A 21,136-nucleotide genomic window follows, 5' to 3' on the forward strand; every position below is an offset into this window, starting at 1 on the left:
TTATTTACGAATAAGATTAGAGATCTAAGTGCCACTGACGATGCGATCATTAGAGACTGAGTACATGTTCTGATTGAAGTATGAGGATGGAAATAGCTGTATCCTTTACAAAGCAGTCATCTTAGAATTCACATTACTCGGCTTTGGTATGCTGCGTCGCCTCGCTTAAAGGAGAAAAAAGTGTTCGAGATAATGTTAGTATTCCATTATCTGATAAAAGGTGTCTCTCGAAGCAATGACTGAAATGGCCAACTATTAAATGATAACATTAATGTCAGTGGTTATATAGTCAAGAATAAATACATTTTTTAATGGTCCATGAACGTGGAGGTCAGAAACTTGCACGGCGTGTGCGGCGGGAATGGTGATGATCAGTGCAAACCTGACGACAGAAAGCCATACTGGTGCAAGCATATGTATTTCGGAGCACACTGCTCGCGGCACGTTCTGAACATTGGGTCCGGCAGTAGGCGACCCTTGCTTGCTTCCATGTTGACCCAACGGGCATTTACGAATACAGTGGGCGCGAGATCATACATATTTGACAGTGTTTTAATGATAAATTCTCACCTGTTCGGATCAATCAATCACCTTCCTACTTACACCTGGTCGATTGTCTTTGGATATGGTGTCACCAAGGGGGACAGTTGGTAGAAACTTTCAGCGAGACACAAACGCAGGTCCGTGGGGCCAGAATTATACTTTTGGCGAAACTGACTTCGGGTTCCGGGGAACAAGTGGTTGTAATCGAAGGCAGCTGTGGGCTAGTGAATATACAGACCCCGAAGCGATGACGTCAGAAGGACAGCTATTAGTGTCACACGGCCAGAATAACGCTGCAGTGGTTCAGCATGATAGCGAACTCGCGTTGATACCTTAGCCAACAAATTTGCCTCGTCTAAACCCGATGGAACACGCCTGGGACGCTATTGGGATTCAGCTCCGCGCTGACAAACCGCTGGCCCGTATTTTGCAGAAACTGCGAACGTGCGCACGGGAATGTACTAATGACTTAACGAACCCGTGCCACGAAGAATCGCTGCATTATTGGTTTCCACCACGCTATTAATCAGGTAGTCATAATATTTTGGTGCATCAGTGTTTACTCCACATACTGGTGAACAGAGTAGGGCAGTGTATGCGTCAGTTGGTTCAAATGACTCTAAGCACTATAGGACTTAACATCTGAGGTTCAGAAATGGCTCTGAGCACTGTGCGACTTAATTTCTGAGGTTATCAGTCGCGTAGAACTTAGAACTAATTAAACCTAACTAACCTAAGGACATCACACACATCCATGCCTGAAGCAGGATTCGAACCTGCGACCGTAGCGGTCGCTCGGTTCTAGACTGTAGCGCCTAGAACCGCTCGACCAATGCGGCCGGCTGTTTGCGTGAGTATATGTGGAGATATGGAGAAACTGCCTGAAAACTCAAGCTTTCGGAACGCCACTACGTCGTCGCTTGGGACGCACCCATAACTAGCGAACTGTAATATAGAAATGTCAATGAAACGCTGCCCATATTAGTGGAAGAGCTGCAACTCGTTTTCCATCACTGGTCGGCTTGAGACTACGAATCCGAATAAGGTAACGAGCGGGTACCAGTCGCCTAGAAGTATCGAGCAAAGGTGCCAAGCAGTAATGGACCGAGACGAATGCGTCGTGATGAGCTGTTTATCTAGTCTTCGGCTCGTGAACTGGCAGCCTCAGCTTATTACCTGTGCTTTGTTGCAGCGCAGTAACAGCGGAGCTTCGAGACAGCAATCTTTTCGTCCCTCGGGGTACTCTTCGGAGACGAGCTGGCGCTTTCTAGCTGTGAACGAAAGCGTTTACGGCGGGCTTTCTCCGGCCGCCGATAGCTACCGAGGCTAATCAGCACGGACGCTGGCCTGGGAAAGCTACGCCCGTCTCTCACTCGGCCCAAAATGCGTACTCGCAATCTGGGAGTGCAGTCAGCCTCGTAGCTCATCTATTCGAGACAGCTGCGATGACACACACTCGAGGGACGGCGAGAAAATAAAAAGTGCCTAGATGAAGAAACTGGAGCACTTTGGGCTAAAAATTAATTTAGATTCAGGAAATAATTAGTTGAAAAATTTGCAAATCAATTTCATGTGTGATGCGATGGCAACCGAGAGATGGTAAAGTGAGATTGCCGCTACATAGCTATAGAGATATTTTTCTCTGATTGTTCCGTGTCATTACTTACGTGGAGCCGGCCGTTGTGGACGAGCGGTTCTAGGCGCTTCAGTCCCGAACCGCGCTGCTGTTACGGTCGCAGGTTCGAATCCTGTCACGGGCATGGATGTGTGTGATGTCCTTAGGTTAGGTTCAAGTAGTTCTAAGTTCTAGGGGACTGATAACCTCAGATCCCAAAATTAAGGTATCCTATTTTTTATAAGTACATAGACCTGTTTATTTCTCCAATGGTTTACATCAGTTTACATCTACCTGGGTGCCTGTATCTACTGCTTTCTGGCACTCTTGGACTCTCAGAGCGGGCTGGGTTTCACACGATCGTTGTTTCACGGAACCCATGTTGATTAATACAGAGTATATTTTCGGCATCCAGAAATATAATACGCGAACTTAAACCATGTTCCAAAATTTTGCAAACAGCCCAACGTCATATTTGTGTACTTCTGTGCCTCTGTAAGACGACTTTCTTAAACACAGGATTGACTTGTACTTTTTCCAGCGATTAGGAACGCTTCGCTCCACGTAAGTTCAAATTCAAATTCCGCCTAGCACTATGGGACGTACGAGGGTAATCCCGAAAGTAAGGTCTTCTATTTTATTATAAGTACATAGACCTGTTTATTTCTACATTGGTTTACATTAGTTTACAGCTTGAATATTTAGCTATTTTTCGACATAATCACCATTTCTGTCGATGCATTTTTGTAGACGCTGTGGCAGTTTTTGTATGCCCATGTCACACCAGCTCGCCGCCATGCTGTTCAGAAAGTTATGACCCTCTTCTTTCACCTCGTCTTCGGAGCTGAATCGCTGGGACCACAATTAACGCTGACAGGTACTGTGATACTCTGAAAAAACTCAAACGGGCAATTCAGAACCAGAGAAGAGTAATTTTGAGAAAGGGCGTACTCTTCTCCGTGACAATGCTCGCCCACACATTGCTCGGCAAATCGTTGCTCTCCTGCAACAGTTTCGGTGGAACATAATCACCCATCCACCCTATAGTCCTGACTTGGCGCCCAGTGACTATCATCTCTTTCCTAGGGTAAAAGAACATCTGGCGAGAAAGCGATTCAGCTCCGACGACGAGGTGAAAAAAGGGGTTCGTAACTTTCTGAACAGTATGGGCGCGAGCTGCTATGACATGGGCATACAAAAACTGCCACAGCGTCTGCAAAAATGCATCGACAGAAATGGTGATTATGTCGAAAAATAGCTAAATGTTCAACCTGTAAACTGATGTAAACCAACGTAGAAATAAACAGGTCTATGTATTTATAACAAAATAGAATACCTTACTTTTGGGATTACCCTTGTAATTCCCATAGTGCTTGCAGCCATTTGAATTTGAACTTACGTGGAACGAAGCGTTCCTAATCACTGGAAAAAAGTACAAGTCATTCAAGTGTTTAAGAAGGGTCGTCGGACAGACGCACAAAAGTACAGAAATATGACGTCGAGCTGTTGCAAAATATTGGAACATGGATTACGCCCGCGTATTATGACATTTCTAGACGCCGAAAATACCCTCTGTATTAATCAACATGGGTTCCGAAAAGCAACGGTCGTGTGAAACCCATCTCGCTCTAATAGTCCACGAGTTCCAGAAAGCAGTAGATAAAGGCACCCAGGTAGATGCCGTGTTTCTCGATTTCCGGAAGGCTTTCGATGCAGTTCCGGACTGCTGCTTATTGAGTAAAGTATCAGCACACGGAATATGACATCAATTGTGTGATTGGATTGGAGACTTTCTAATAAACAAAACTCTTACGTGATCTGGGGAGCGCGTAGCCTACGTCACATTAAAATGCCGTGCAGTGGTAAGAATCACTTTCCCAGCCATAGTACCATCAACATTGTATGTTACGTCCTCGATCCATAGTACGAGTTACAGACTTTAACTAATTTTGTCAGGACTTTATGGTTTAACACGGCAGATGGCACACGACCTACCGGTTAGAAATTCGTGAAGTAGTTCTTCAGCACCATTACAAATTATTACCTGTGAGTTTTCAAGGAACGCACGTCATCTAGTTTATAGCTTTATCTAATAATTGGTACGCTACACGTTTTGGGAAATCTCTATTATGAGCCATTTGCATATATCCGAACAACTACACTGTACATTTAGTTCTACTTAAAACTGTTGCCAACGTTCATGAATGCTGCTGTCGCCTGTATAACAAAACGGTGACTATTCTGCTGCCTTGCTCCTAACATTTGTTAAGTCAGTGGAAAGAATGGATATTCATTGGAATTTTAAACGTGAAACGCATGATTTTGATGGAACTGTGCTTCTGCCTCTGGAGTCTGTTAGTTAAAAGTAATTGACAGATGAGAAAGAGAGAGGGGTGGGGGGGGGGGGGCAGATGGGTAGAGAGAGGGAGTAAGTACCTGTTATGTAACACAGAACTCGAGTTGTAAACAACTTCATAGTTTTGACTGACACGGTAGCCTTTGAAATAGCGATTATTAGAAAAAAATTCGCAAGAATCCAAGATTTTCTCATTAAAGTTTTAGCAAATAACTATCTGAGTTTTCAAGACAAACTAAAGTTGAAATACTGATGTTGAAAACTCATTTCACTAACTTCACTGAAATCGTCAATATCCGAATAAAGCTACGCCAAATTATAGTTTCCTTACCTGAACTATACGCTGTATATTTGCGTCCATTTACAACCAATACGATATTCACAGTCTATAGAAACTGATAAATGTTTTCCTACATTGCTGAGTTCTTAAAAAACTCTCCACTTTCACTTAATGGGACGCAATACTGATTCCCTTTACACTGTACAGGAATCTGAAAGACGCCACTAAATAAAGAGCGTACTCTTGGACCCAGCGACGGAAATGTTAATGGAGAAGGGAGGATATGACTAAAAATGCAAGTTACTACCGTAAAGACATACAGCCAAGTTTACAAAACGTAAAAAGAAGGGCGTTTAGACAGCATACCTGATAACCGCCCTTAAGCACTCCTCACGTGCGAAGTAATTACTGGATCCATTACGCTGATGAAGATGAGAATAAACAAACGAGCAGTGTGTTTTCTGTGACAGATTTGATAACTGAATGAGAGACGCCGAGGGAAAGTCAGAAGAAAATGTAATCACGGAAAGTTTAAAAGCTTTTCACTGTGTTCGTTAACGCCTTACGAGGGAATTACAAAATTAAAGCTGGTGGTTTTTCCTACTCACGCTTGGCGAACTTGTTATTTACTGACTGTGATTAAAATACTGAAAACCCGAGTTGCTATTGTAATGTGGTGCTGGTGTATGTAATTTGATCTTGTCTCTTTTCATCCTTTACGCACTTTGCAATTTAAGTGTTTAGTATAGACAGATGTGACGAGTGCGTGCTAGTGTAGGGGTTCATCAGAACTGCGAATGTTTGACTGTGGATGCAAATAAAAGGGCGAAAGAAAATCCAATTTAGCTTCCTTGTTGCAAAAGTTGCAAAAGTATGCCGAAATTTATGTAATCAGTGTACAGACGAATCATCATTTTCAGTATGTCTTCGGTTCACTCAGTCCCACCAAGTGAAGAGTATTGGGGTCAAGTCTAATACACTAGCGCGCACGCTTGTAGCCAGCAACAAAGCATCAATTGTGTACTATTGATGACATTTGTTTTTCCTTTTGTTTCCTAACTGGGAGTAGAGCCATGTGACGTCGGGACGATCGCGAGTACGGCGGCGCGATTTAGGTTCATCGGTGAGTAGGACAGACTGTCCGTCTTTAATCAGTAGAATGTAGACTTGTTGATTGCTTTAAAACATTTCAGGATTTTACATTTTACAATTCGCTTGGCTGCTATCAGAAATTTCTGCAGAGCCCAGCGCATTTTGCCTTCCCCATTCGCAAAATGTCGCAGCTTTTTGTTCATGACGTAGTTTTGTGTACTATAGCAGGCGCGTAGACTATACGGCATAGAATTTTTTTAGCGCTATTTTGGCTCTTCGTACTCCGTTATCAAAGCCGACTTGAATACCGTCATGAGGAAGTGAATTAGATGCTAACCAGTAACCGCCCCACCCTCTCCCGGTTCCTTAAAGAATTCAACTCCCGAGTATAAAAGAGCTTCAAGCGTCTTATTATTTTACAAATGAGTTAATGTGTTACATGTAAAAGAACTTCCGAAATCGAAGTTTCATTGCCCAGATCGCATTTGGTACATATCCTGATTACTAGTTTAGCAAAGTTATATTGCCATCTTCAGATTTGTAAGTGTTACAAATATGTTAAAAGGATTGAAATTCGTTCGAAAATATGTTAACTCATTTTTACATACCGTCAGATATCTGAATATAAAGCCCCTACACACTGCAACTTGGCCACCGAAAACATCGATTTAAAGCGATAAATTAAAAATATGACCTAAAATAAAGCACTAAAAAGTTTATGATGACTCCAACGTCTTAAATAGTTTGTCAAATGTTTGACGTTAAGCGTGTAAGCAAGAAAAAATTTAGAAAAGATTGAAAATATGCTTAAAGTTTGTTGGAAGTCGCTAAGTCCTCTGATTGTCAAGCACTGGATGATTAAAGTCCGGGTATAAATGTACCGTCACTTACGCTACCACAACAAAATACTTTCATTCCCTTATTACGTCAGACTTTTAACGTAATATAATATCTCTTAATGAGTAGATTACGACAGTATTTTAAATTTTTAAAGTTGAACAATAACTACGCGAAATATTTAAAATAATATTTTCGTTGTTGCCGCGGCACTTTACATGGAGAACCTGCAACTTGAATGGGGTACAGGGACAGTCGCTAAGTAATGAACACTGCCAAGTCACATTAAACGTCAACGGCCTTGCCACAGTGGATACACCGGTTCCCGTCATAACACTGTCGGGCGTGGCCGGCACTTGGATGGGTGACCATCCGGGCCGCCATGCGCTGTTGCCATTTTTCGGGGTGCCAATTGAGAAGCTACTCGATCAAACAGTAGCCGTCCCGGTCAAAGAAAACCATCATAAATCCCGGGACAGCACTGTGTTGACCACACGCCCCTCCTATCCGCATCCTCAGCTGAGGATGACACGGCGGTCGGATGGTCCCGGTGGGCCACATGTTGCCTGGTGACGGACTGCTGCTTTAAGTCACATTACGGCGCAAACAGCCGGTCGAGGTGGTCCCATAGATTCTCAACTGGGTATAAATCCGGGCAGTTTGGTTGCCTGGGGAGTACAGTACGCTCGTCCTAGTGCACTTTGACGCGCTTACACTGCAAGCTGTGTCACGCGTTGCATTGTTCTGCTGAAAGATGCAATCGTGCCGACGAAAAACGAACTCCACGTAGTGGTGGGCATGGTCCCCAAGCATAGATGCATACTTGTGTTGACGTATTGCGTGTTCCAGAATGACGAGATCATCCAGAGGATGCCAGGAAAGCATTCCCCAGGCCACAAAGCAGGCAGGGTGTTTGCTTTCAGACTTTTCACGCCGGACACGCCAACGGCCATCTGTTACAAGGAGCATAAAACATGATTCATCTGAAAAGACCACCTCTCCCCACTCTGTGGACGTCCAGTTCGGGTATTGGCGTCCAAATTCTAATCTTCTTCGACGACGAAAGTCAGCATGGGTCTGTGAACCAGGAGTCTGCTGCAGAGGCGCAAAGGCTGTAACGTTTGCTGAACCGTCATTGAGGAGACACTGTTGGTAGTCCCTTGGTTCATCCGCGCGATCACTTGCTCAACAGTTGCTCTGTACATTCTTCCCTTCTCTTTTCCTAATACTGATTTTACATCATCGTCCCATTTCATATCGCGTCTTAGAAGGCCTACTACCTTTCTAAATACGAGTACGATGTGACATGCTCAAGATCCTCACCACTAATCTCATAGTCAGATGCAGTCGGGTTCTGCCTCTTTGTTATAGACGTTGTCTTACATTTATCCACTTTTAAAGAGAGCTGCCAATTATTACATGGAAATTTTGTCGAAGTCTTTCTCGTCCAACGGCGATAGTGTCCTACGAACAATATCGTAGTCAGCAAACAATCTTATGGTATTGCTGCTTCTGCCTGTAAATCTTTTACATATACTGAGAAAATTGAAGATCCTAGTTCGCTACCATGGGACACATCAGAAGCAATCATCTTTTGCCATAAATTTCAAACGTTTTTATCGCTTTATAATGCAATAACAACTAGATAGTAACCGATTTCGGCTGACTGGCAACATTTTCTTGAGTACAAAAACACAAAACATCCTGATACCAAAAGTTAAGTTTTCATACATTAACAAATTAAAGAAACTATCATGCCATTGGTACAAACTTAAAGTATCATTGAATATCCCTTTTTAAAAGCTTAATGAATCCCTAAATACACAAGCCTTTTCCAACAGCTTCTCTCACAGACTCAAATAGCATACGTATCACATACATTTCTTCATCCACCCTCTCTCCGTCCATCTCCTCCTCCTTCCCCTCAAGTCTTTCTTTCTCCAACTCTTTGTCTATGCCCTCCTCCACCCTCTCTCTGTCCATCTCCTCCTTCCCCCCCCCCCCTCTCCCTGCTCAGCTGTGCCGATCCGCACATACACCACCTGGACTACCTTCGAATACTACCCACACAAAATGCCTGTCATGCAGAGCAGCCTAGATGTCAGGGGCTACCAAACCTTTTCACTCTCACCCTCACTCTCTTCCATCTCTCTCCATCTATCTCTTACTCCGACTTCTGTCTATCTCCTTGTCTGCTCTGCACAGTCATACATATCTGCACCTATGCTCCTTGGGATGCATACCTGCACAAAATTCATGTTATGCAGGGCAGTCTAGATTTCAGGAGTTAGCAACCCTCTTCACCACCACCTATAATATGAGAGTTACATGTTTCTTGTCCCTACAATATTCTTCCCAGGTAATACATTGTAGGTGTTCCCAGTGTGATAGAAATCGATCCAGTAGTTTAGGAGGAGATGCGTAAAATACACACACACACACACACACATACACACACACACACACACACACACACACACACACATACAGTTTTATAGATGTATATGGTTTACAGATTCGATAGGTCAAGGAACTCATACCTAATTGGAGTATAGTAATCTGCCTCTACTTCAGTTGCAGATGAGTGGATACAGTAACTGGCCATTCTCGGTCCTAGAAGATTTAAATACAGGTGCTTCAGGTATGCAGTTCTTTTCTACACTCTGGAAGTGCGACACTTTCACGAAATAAATCCTGTTAAAGCAGTGTGTTAGCGCCCTTATAAATGCTTTCTGGCGCTGTTATTTAGACATCTATATTGGAGAATGCTTGTCTGTCTTTTCAAAATCAAAGGGACCATGAATGACTGCTACACTGTGCTGCACGACGTTTTTGGAGATTATGGCATTGCACGCTGCTATATTATTGAGCTGGCTAGTAAGTGGGAGGAAGGGGAATTGACTGTTATGGTGGGCCAACAATGAGCAGGGCCAGACCTCTGAGAACGGAGCTGTATTTTGGAAAGGAAAAGAAACGTGAATGTCTCCGCTTCTTTACCCAGCCTACTTCCGTGGGAGCCAGGGCACACATAAGTTGCAGGTTGTTTATCTGTTACATATACTTCAAACACAAACACAACGCTACAGCAAACTTTATGGCTTTCGTCGATAGGTTTAGAACACATGTTCGTTGTCGAAGTCTCCGTTCGGGATCTTCTACATCTTCCGAATTTGTTTACCCTAACAGAACTGTGAGACCAGACACCAAAGTTATTTCTAAGCTGGGAGGACTTGGGATCCATTACATACGCGACTTACGCGGCGGATGCCCTTCGTAGTAAACTATGATGTCAAGAAAAGTTTTATTTCGGGATGTAACTGTTGAAAGGATTATTACGCTTGGACACGGAAAATGTTAACGGGTTTCACATGGGAACATAGTATTAATCCAGATGTCTGTAGAGCGAGGGTTCTCTTTGTATAGATCAGATTACGATAGCCTCCAATTTCGAAGTCTCTAATGCACTTTAGTGCCATGAAGCTCGACAGAGCGGTGACCCATTCCAATCCCAGTGGCGGAAGTAATTTTCATCTCAGGGGAGTGTTTAGAGTGAAATTCCTGATATCGAATCGAAGCATGTGCGCTGTGTCTCGTGGGGTGCGGGCATGAGACACTTGACACCCATCTAGTTGTCGAATGATGGCGGTTAATTAATTTCATCCATCGTAAATGAGGTTTTTTGGAAGTCTGCAACGGCGTCAATAATTAAGTGCTTCATCAGTTACATCTCTTTTCACGTGCAGCACGACATGTTTCAGGAATCTGTTTCCATTTTCACGTACTTTAGGACGTTACATAGGTATTGATGATAATGTCTGTGTATTTATGTTGCTCTGTGTCTCGTTCCCTGATTTTTTTCCCTCGAGTTACTGTGCCTCCTCCGTTGCGCAGTAACTGACACACACGCAACACGTCGTTAAATGATGACATAGCACTGAGAGAGTTAGGTCTATGGTGCTGTTCATATATTTGAAAGGAGCTCTGGGTTTTTTTCTTTCCCACGCCAACATTTGCACGACCATGCACAACAGAATGCGGCACAGTTACACATTTGACATATCGTTCACAGGATAGCAAATTAAAACCGCCGCCGGACATTCCCTGGAGAAACACGCGCAGCGCGCGTCGCTACCTCAGTAATTAGTACATGGATTCTATCAGTTGGTCGTTTCGAGTAGCTTCCAAAACTTAGCTGACAAGCTCACGTATGCATGATGGGAGGGATGGCATGGCCATTATCCGGAAAGTAACTGAATAAAATCCCGTTACCTCACAAACATAAAAGCCAATTACAACTATAATACTGTACACCTACATCTTCCGCGAGTAAAATACCTCGCACTGTTAACAAAGGTTTTCGCTTACTGTGTAGATGCCTGAAGCTAGAAACGAGACCTGACCGTGATACTTCCTCCACACGAACTGCCATTAGACTAAAGATAGTCATATGACTGAGCAATATGACGCACTTGTTAAGAAACTAGATTCCTTTTCGATAGAATGAGCGGGTTTGTTTCAAGAAAGCCCCAACCGACTTTGATTCCCCCGTTGTGCAACTACTCTTGTGCACCGTCGTTAATGTGCTCGACGTCGAATACATGTTAAACTTTATCTTTCTTTCCGCTTATGTGAGATGATGTCAAGCTACTCTCCCTACGCATCTTCTGTTGACAAATCGATTCAGTATTTTTTAATTATCGTACCGACATTTTTTCTCAGTTCAAATCTTTTTCTGCACATATACGATTACATATTCATAGAAAAGATAAACTGACTTAGTAAGCATATCAGTCGCCAAAGTTCGTTGGAATAATTCCGATTTACGTTGTTTATCATCATCATCTGGGTTTTGTTAGTCTAACAGGAGCCGTGTTTGCAAATTAAACTGTGGGAATTTGATTTCGCCCATCAGGCAAAAACTGATCTTTTCCTTTCTCAAATTAGTTTCAGCACATTTGTCCAATTATTAGGTGTTAATTTTTTTTTTCGTGTCTTATTCTCGAGAAGGTTGGGTTCTGTAGAGCCGTCTTTAAATTATCAGTTTTTACCATAGTTCTTGTCCTCGCCTGCTGCGAAAAAAAGCATAGCCACAGCACACGTTTTCAAATGAACAACATTCGCGATTTGAAACGTCAGACTTCACAAAACAACATGAACATATTGTGTGTAACGAGTATAACGGCACATATTATTATAGGTAGTACCTAATATTTACACACGTCAATGTGTTGATTGCTCTTCCTCTCCCTCGAATAGAATTCCCAAAAGCATGTCTCAAAGTTGTCTTCTGCACGCTCCTAACGCCTATCAGACTAACTTCGGTACCTGTCAAGCTGCCTCAGACACCATTAGAAATATCTGTACTTATAGCAGTTACTCCGTGTATACAATGCGTTTGTAGCTTTTGGCATTTTGATATGTGAGTGTTGTTTATTTAAAAACATATACTGTTTTTCTCTGACTAGCATTGAAGGTTTGCTCTTGTCACGTGTACTTGGAGGTACTAACCAACCTAAAAATATACTATTTTATCATAAGAGCTGAAATTATCAGTTGCAAAAAAACGTAAATACTGATGTAATGTTATGAAGATAGTAACTGCTCCGAAAGAACAGATACCAATTATGACCATGCAGCTTCTCTAGAAAGAAATGATAATTAATCGAAACCCTGAGCTGCTAACAGGTGTGGTTGATATACCTGTACCCTCGGTGGCTCAGATGGATAGAGCGTCTGCCATGTAAGCAGGAGACCCTGCGTTCGAGACCTGGTCGGGGCACACATTTTCAGCTGTCCCCATTCAGGTATATCAACAACACCTGTTGGTAGCCGAGGGTTTCGATTAATTATCATTTGAAATTATAATTAAATGGACACGCTAGTTGCAACCAGGCGTTGATATACTACATTGGGGACATGTTGAAAATGTGTGACCCGACCGGGACTCGAACCTTCTTGTGCGAAAGTACATGCTATGCCCGAACTCGTACGCAACTTGGTAGATTAATCTGCCACGAGTAACGAGTATGATGAGGCCCACTACGAATGTAGTGGTGTGGACATTTTGGGAATGTGCGTCTCATGGGGAGCGTGCGAGGGATAAGTCCCTGCAGGCGCACTAATCTCTGGGCCGTCGGTGGCTCGGATAGCGCGTCTGCCATGTAAGCAGGAGATCCCGGATTCGAGTCCCGGTCGGGTCACACAGTTTCAACATGTCCCCAATGTGCTATATCAACGCCTGCTTACAGCTAGGGTGTCCATTTAGTTATCATATCATTCTAGCAAAGCTGCATGGTCATCCACGGTAACTGTCCTTTGGGGAACACATACTACCGTCATATATAATTATCATTTCTTTGATGTACTGTTGTTCAGTACACTGTCCTCAGTCACCATTAGATATGTCTGTACTTATAGCAGTTACACCGTGTATGCATTGCGTTTTGTAGCTTTCGGCATTTTGATATGTGAGTGTTGTTCATTTAAAAACATATACTGTTTTTCTCTGACTATTTCTGAAAGATAGCAGCACCGATATGAGGATAACAACTGTGAGAAAAAGTAAGGCAAGTTATATGACAATGTAAAAATGGTCCTACAGAACCTGAACTTCAAGAGAATAAGAAATGATGACCCCCGAGATGACGGAAATAATGTGCTGCAACATATTTAGACAGTAAAAGGATCAGTTGTTTACATAATAGGCGGAATCAAATTCCCTTAATTTGCAGACGCTGACAAAGGTCACAGGCATCTCTTCATGCTCGGTTTTGATACAAGGCTTGGTAGCATCGTAATGAAGCTTCATCACGACGGGCTCAGCAGCTGTGTTTTGCCCCGAGATGATAGAAGATATTGATTTTTTTTTTTCATTACCATAACACGAGGAATTATTCCGTTAAGGTCAAGAGACTGGTGCCACTGTATTATGGTGCTTAGTGGCCACCACAGCTCGCCAGTGTGGGCGTCCTATGGCCCTGCTGGGAACAAAAGAGAGCGGGGCGTGGCAGCAGCTGGCCACGTGCCGCATCCCCCCCCCCCCCCCTCCCACCCTCCCGGTGACAACCTGTATCGCGCCTGCTCACCGCTAGCTGGCCTACTTGCGTGCTGATACCACTCAACACACAAGGCCCGCCACATCCGCACACACAGTGGATCGCTACTTCCTTCACACGGGCTGCCTGTCTGTCTATGTCTTCAGAGTGCGCGCCTACAACGGATTCGCTTGTGCTACAAGAGAGCGTTCGTGGACACAAGGACGATTTCGTACTGTTCGCTCATACGAAGCGTTTGTGAGAGCCTAAAAGCAAAATCCTACGAGGTTTCTTTCAGAGGCGCTATCTAATAAGGAGGAATGTCAGACACCTATGCCGGCCGCGGTGGCCGAGCGGTTCTAGGCGCTTCAGTCCGGAACCGCGCTGCTGCTACGGTCGCAGGTTCGAATCCTGTCTCGGGCATGGATGCGTGTGCTGTCCTTAGGTTAGTTAGGTTTAAGTAGTTCTAACTCTAGAGGACTGATGACCTCAGATGTTAAGTCCCATAGTGCTCAGAGCCATTTGAACCATTTTTGAGACACTTATGAACAACCATCGGAGTTTACCATTGTTAAATGTGGAAATACGTCTGTCTTCGAATTTTGTGAGTTAATAAGTACATTGGAGCCCTGTATCTAGCCACAAGCTGACAAAACTAATAGCACTTAAAATACGGATCGTTTGAAATTTGTATCCTAACAACATGCGGAATATCGGAAGAGAAATGATACTGGGTTGACGACTTCCTAACAAACATAATGTAGTATATCGTTCTTAGAGGGGAAACACCAACAAAAGGGTAAATAGAGCCAGAATGGCTCAAATGTCTCTGAGCACTGTGGGATTCAACATCTGAGGTCATCAGTCCCCTAGAACTTAGAATTAATTAAACCTAGCTAACCTAACGACATCACACACATCCATGCCCAAAGCAGGACTCGAACCTGCGACCGTAGCGGTAGCTCGGCTCCAGGCTGCAGCGCCTAGAACCGCCCGGCCACTCCAGCCGGCATAAATAGAGTCCGCCGAAGGAGTGTGATACGGCCTTTAGTGTTGACATATATGGAACATGCTGCTTTATTACAGAAACAGGCATAGAGCCATAGTACTTTTTAAAAAAAATGAACACACACACAAATAAAAGCGTCGAACATTGCAAAACGCAATGTCGAAGTTCGTGCTGTGTGTGTTTTGCGAAGTTTGACTTTTTAACTAGCGAGAGTTGATCATGTGAAAACATGTACTGTGGCTCTGTACCTATTTTTGCAAAGGTATACAGATAAGGACAACAATTATGGGGGTTACTCCCCCCCCCCCCTCACGCCGCAAAAAAGAAAAGGAATTCACCTATCAGTCGCAAAATCCAATCTGCATTTTTATTGCAGACCTAGATTTCAGATACCGAATGCAGTGCATTTTAGTAGAGTCATATAGACTCGTCAAGCTTTTGGCCACACATATTCTCACACATTTAGAACCTACAGTGCCAGATTCTAATTGAATCTGGAAATGTACGTCCTAAATGTGTGAGAATATGTGTGGCCAAAAGCTTGACGAGTCTGACTGAGTACTTAAATGCACTGAAGATAATAGCTATTCAGTAGATGAATTCCAGACCTGCAGTAGATTGGATTTGCAACTGATTGGTGAATTCCTTTTCTTTAAGAAAAATAATTACTACATTGGCGGTGCACAACGGTACCAGTGAAATCAAACTTGGTTATAGGAAAAACGTATAATTTAAAGAAGGCCGTGAAGAAGCTAACCTTCTCGAAAATATAACATGAAAAAAATATATGACCCACTGGTAATGGCACAAAGGCGCTGAAGTAAAGATTAGTTTTTGTTTGATAGACGAAACAAAACTTCCATACTTTTATCTGCAAACACGGGTGTCGTTAGAGGACCAAGCGATGATTGTCTGCAACAGGGTTACTACCGCACAGAATTTTACAAGCAAATCACTATGATTTCGACAGAAATTTTGGCGGCTCATATATTTGCTAAATCAGCTCCATCTTTTCCGTGAACAGACGGCAGTAGCTCTGCAGTTGTGTGCAGGGAGGTGACTTAGAAATGAAGTAATGTGGTTGGGAAAACAGGCGAAAAGAAGCTGTATCGAAAACTACATGATCAGCGACGCGGCAGTGTAATCAGTCTGAGATGTGCAGTATCCAGAGGTGTCTATCCTGAGCGATTTAAAGCGGAACGACCTCGTAAATCTAGTCAGGCCGAGATTTATCGGAGAGTGAGTTCTAAAGGATAGCAGGTCGTTGCAGCAGATTTTTTCCTGTTCTGTTGTTCGTCTGTTGGGGCCTCGTGCCTAGTCGGATTAACTGAAGAGATACTGAAGACAGAAGCAGGGGCTGTGCCACTCGTCTCGAACTTGCCTAGTCAGCGCTAAAGCGTCACAGAAATATTCAGCAAGCTGCAGCGCGAGGGACTACGACAAAAACGTGTGCATGCCCTATAATGTAACTCACTAAAAGTAGTAGACGCCACGTTTCAGCAAAAGTTACGGACTCATATTTCTTTCTCCTGGTTACAGCTCGTGTATTGTCGAACTGTTCAAAAATGGTCATATATGTGTGAAATCTTATGGGACTTAACTGCTAAGGTCATCAGTCCCTAAGCTTACACACTACTTAACCTAAATTATCCTAAGGACAAACACACACACCCATTCCCGAGGGAGGACTCGAACCTCCACCGGAACCAGCCGCACAGTCCATGACTGCAGCGTTTTCGAACTGTAATAACTCAACTGTTTGTACTGATTGTCTTGCAAGAGCAGATGATGCTACGGTACGTTAACAACGGTGCCTCGTGGATAAAAGCCGCGTGAGCCGAAGCCGATAGAGAAAGAAGAGAGAAGGTGATGGACAGAGACGAAGCGATAAGCAGCGAGAGGTTGAGGAGGGGATTAACAGACAGAGGGGGGGGGGGGCGAACCGAACAGAGAAGGGGAAAAAATGATTCAAATGGCTCTGAGCACTATGGGACTTAACAGCTGAGGTCATCAGTCCCCTAGAACTTAGAACTACTTAAACCTAACTAACCTATGGACATCACACACAGCCATGCCCGAGGCAGGATTCGAACCTGCGACCGTACCGGTCGGGCGGTACTAGACTAAAGCGCGTAGCACCGCTCGGCCACACCGGCCGGCAAGAAGGGGAAGAGGAGGAGATGAACAGAGGGGGACGGGGTGTTGTTAGAAGGATATGCGCAGGGAAAGGAAAGAGGAGATGAACAGGGAGATGGGGGAGAAGAAGATGAGCAGAGACTAGGGAATGATGATATAGACAGAAAGTGGGGGATGGAGGAGGTGCAGAGAGAGAGGGGTTGGGGAGGTGAACAGAGATGGGGTGAAGGAAGGGGGACTCAGGGAGTGAGTAGGAAGAGATGGACTAATAAAAAGTTTGAATTAATGGAGTAGGACGTCAAACGGGCCGAGTTAGAGCAGGAGAGGCACCACAGGACATTTTAATTTCCAGTGTCTATACTTTCACAAGTAAATTCATAAAAGTTCAACAGCATGACCAAGAAGGATTCAGGATTCATACTCATAGCAGTGGAAGCCCAAAAACATTACAAAACACTTTTTTTTACATGTGAAATTTCATCATTTTTTCACTTACTGCTGGCTGCATTTGTTGCTATAGGTACACTTTTCTTCCTAAGTAAGAGAGATTCTTCGATGACTTTTGCGCAGCATGCAAACCATAGTTACAGGTGTATGAAACTCTAGAAGTTATTTAATTTATGAAAAAATGAATGAACTGTTACATTTTAAACTTCATGTTTAGAACAAATTCAAGTTTTATAGTTAATTATCTCAATTTTTCCACGTTTTTTTTTAATAGATTTGGAAAATTCTATAGTTTCATACAACTGTAATTACTGTTTGTATGCCATCAAAAATTCATCGAAGAATCTCTCTTACTTAGGAAGAAAAGTGTACCTATAGCAACAAATGCAGCCAGTAATAAGTGAGAAAATGATGAAATTTAACATGTAAAAAAAAGGTATGTTGCTACGTATTTGATCTTCCACTGCGATGAGTGTGAGTTCTCAATCCTTCCTGGTCATGGTGACAAAGTTTTATGAATTTATTTGTAAAAGTATAGACAGTAGAAATTAAAATGTCCTGTGTTGACTCTCCTGCTCCAAGTCGGCCCGTTTGAGGTCCTCCCCCCCCCCCCCCCCCCCCCCTTAATACATATGCGGGCAACGCCTGAAATTCAGTTATTACTGGGCCAAAATTACGAGCTAGATGGAAGGGAAATAATGTTGTCCGCATTTGCCCAATGCGACAAGAAGAAAGAAAGGAAGATTAGTGCAAAAGCTCTCCACAACGAGATCGCGGCCGCCGGCAGCTGTGCGGGCGCCGTGTTGACACCGCCTGTGCCTGACCTTTGCTCCTCCCCGGAGAGGGCGGCCGGTGTCGGTGGCAGCGGCTGAACCGCGCCGGGTATTGATCGCGGACCGCCGCGTGCAGGCGGCGGGCGCGCGACGGTGGCGCGCCCGGCGGCCGCGGCGGCAGGCGACGCCGGCGTCGGCGGCGGCGTCGGAGGCGGCGGCGGCGGCGCCGGGCGGCGGGTCCAGTGAACGCCGGCGTTCGGCAGCGGCGCCATGGGCTCGTGCTGCTACCACACGTACCCCTGGAACCGCGGCTCGGCGCACCTGCACGCGGTACGCCGTCTCGCCTCTGCTGGCTGCTCTGCTCCGCCGCGGCCCGCGTGCTGGCTGCGGGCTGGTCTAGGCAGTACTCGGCGAGTTTCCGAACCGGCACCCTGCGCAGCGGTACCTACATCGACTCCAGCCTGTCGCCACAATTTGCGGCGGACCAGTGGTCGAACCACGAAACACAGCCACCACGTACCGTACAAAAGCGTAGATTCGTGTTCTGTGGGTCCGGGCGAGGTCTGCGACCGTCTGACGAATTTTACAAGCAGCACAAGTCACTGCTTCACTCACCTATTATAGCAATATACATACTTCAACGCGAGGCGTTTCGGGAATATGATGTCACCGTCAGGTGCTCGTCTGTTAATTAAACACTATTTAGTACGACTACCTACGCCGCTGGTGCGATGAGTTCGTTATTGTGAGTGCCGGCGAGATCAGATAGCCAAGTTCTGACGAGAATTCGCAGATTTCGCAATTTTTCTCCTTTAACATCACATGTATCAATTGACAAAAAATTTTACTTGCGTATCAAGTGACTATATGTTCAAAATTATTACAGATCCACAGGTTTATGTTTATTCTGGAGACAAACACCATTGTGCTGTTAAGTTATTGAACTTGAACACACATATTATAATGCGTGAATTAGGGCTAAACCAGCTATTAGCACCGAATGACTGTTTGTCGTACAGGAATCACGGAAAATACTACATTTAGTTTCTTACAACTTTAAACGTAGCTGTGTGCAGCAACCGCGAAAATATTTTTTTGTAGTAAAGACAGCCCACTGGTTCCAATGGATTTTATAGTCGAATTGACCATGGTTTCGACTCCTAAACTAAGGGAGTCTTTCCAAAAAAGAAACTTTTTTTAGTAATAACAGCCCACTGGTTGCAATGTATTTTATAGTCGAATTGACCATGGTTTCGACTCCTAAACTAAGGGAGTCGAAACCATGGTCAATTCGACTATAAAATCCATTGCAACCAGTGGGCTGTCTTTACTAAAAAGAAAAAAAAATCTTTTTTGGAAAGACGCAGCAATTATTTAGGTGTTTATGATCTTTCTGAAAGAGGCACTCAGCTGTAAAAAATTTTTTGAAATCAATTAATACCATTGCGTTCCATTTTGTCATTCAGTAACTCATTTACACATTCCTTGCCATGTAAGAAATTTTCTAGTTCTTCGTACAAATCCATTTCACATTCTCTGTCGACTCGATATAATATTTGAAGATCATTCTCAACTCCTTGCTATGGGCGTCCGGTCTTCATTGTGAACACAGTTGAGAGGAACTGTAAACGATGTTACTGTTTTTGTTTAGCTATCTACGTGCCAGAAATTGCAATGTATTTCGTTCCATACGCGACTAACAGGGCAGTTTAATCATTGCACGTCACGTTGAAAGTAAGTGATTGATCCTAACCTACTGTAATTTATACGTCCGAACTTGACCAACGAAGTTCAATGACTTGTACAACAACAACAACAACAACATCGTACCTGTTGCGTATGTAATCATACAAAATAGTATCTAACCAATAATCATGCACCTGGTGAGGGCAGCACGAGTCGTGCTTAAGTAAATATTGCTATTAAAACAAATGGTGTTGTGTACTCGTTGCGTTGTCGGTCTAACTTGACTTTTATACATGAAATAAACACATTTATGTGTATTCAAGGCGAACCGGAACTCGAGCAATTAAATTTCTGTGATTGTTCTGGAACATAGCTGAGAATTTTGGTTCAACAGGCCTTTTCTCTCAGGTGGCTCGTTGCAGAGTACTGCCATAATTTTGATTTATACTTTTTGTTTCTCCAGATACCTCTATTTCAGTCTAATCTTCTAGATTGGGTGTTTTAGCGTAACATTTGAAATTATGTTAAGATATTATATGCTTTATTCATGCCAATTCATGTGCAACATTCGGTCTGTTCTTTTATACAGATAACAGACTAAAAGAAAATAGCAAATAAATGAATAAATGTTCTAGCATACCTTGCACGGCTAGTATACTCCTTTCTAACGGGGAAGGAGCTGGTAGCTCGTAGATGCCTGTGTCGTATAAGTCTTGAGACGTGGTGCGGGAACAGCTCATCATAGGATCCTTGTGCCGCTCTTCCATTGCTGTCAATGAACTCATACACGAGAGGCATTTTGGAGAACTCTTCATCAATAAACCTATCCGCACTGCTGTGCATACTCTGTACCGTACAACTAACATTACCGGAAAAACACACGCGAAACACAACCGAGCAGTATTTAATACAAGCCTGCAGGCTTCAACAACAAATATCCTGAGTCAATAGAACAAGTTTGATTCCAAACAACACACAGTTCATATTGTCGGCATTTCCACTATCGCGCAGGTATTTTCAGTGCGGTATAGGTGCAAAGACAAATGGAGGTAAGAAGTCAAACAAAGTGTCATTTCTATGGGACAAACCATTGGAGAACACGGGTCCATTATACCAAAATACTCAGAAAATATCCATGAACAATGTCTGATACATACCAAAGAGAACGTATTTCTATTAGATTTCCAATTACACTTATTGCCATTGTTCAAATTTTCAATGCCTGCAATACCTTATGATGAACTTTCATGGTTATGAATCTACTACAGCTGATCGAGCGTAACACAGAGGTAGTTACAACTCGTAGTCCTTATAAGAATAAAACTTAT

General features: G+C 43.6%; 1 protein-coding gene across 2 annotated transcripts in view; it reads left to right on the forward strand.

Annotated features, from left to right (window-relative positions):
- The window catches only part of LOC126268114 (dual specificity tyrosine-phosphorylation-regulated kinase 4-like), a 413,129-nt gene that overhangs the window by 92,950 nt on the left and 299,043 nt on the right, over positions 1-21,136 (forward strand). Inside the window, exon 1 of one of the 2 annotated variants that reach the window (XM_049973638.1) lies at positions 18,302-18,452. The exons of the other annotated variant lie outside the window; for it this stretch is intronic. Coding sequence (XP_049829595.1) covers positions 18,393-18,452 — 60 coding nt within the window. The 5' untranslated portion in view covers positions 18,302-18,392. Of the gene's footprint in view, positions 1-18,301; positions 18,453-21,136 lie in introns of those variants that run through there. 2 annotated transcript variants of the gene reach the window in all.

Source organism: Schistocerca gregaria, chromosome 4, assembly GCF_023897955.1.
Source record: "Schistocerca gregaria isolate iqSchGreg1 chromosome 4, iqSchGreg1.2, whole genome shotgun sequence".
Lineage (NCBI taxonomy): Eukaryota > Metazoa > Arthropoda > Insecta > Orthoptera > Acrididae > Schistocerca > Schistocerca gregaria.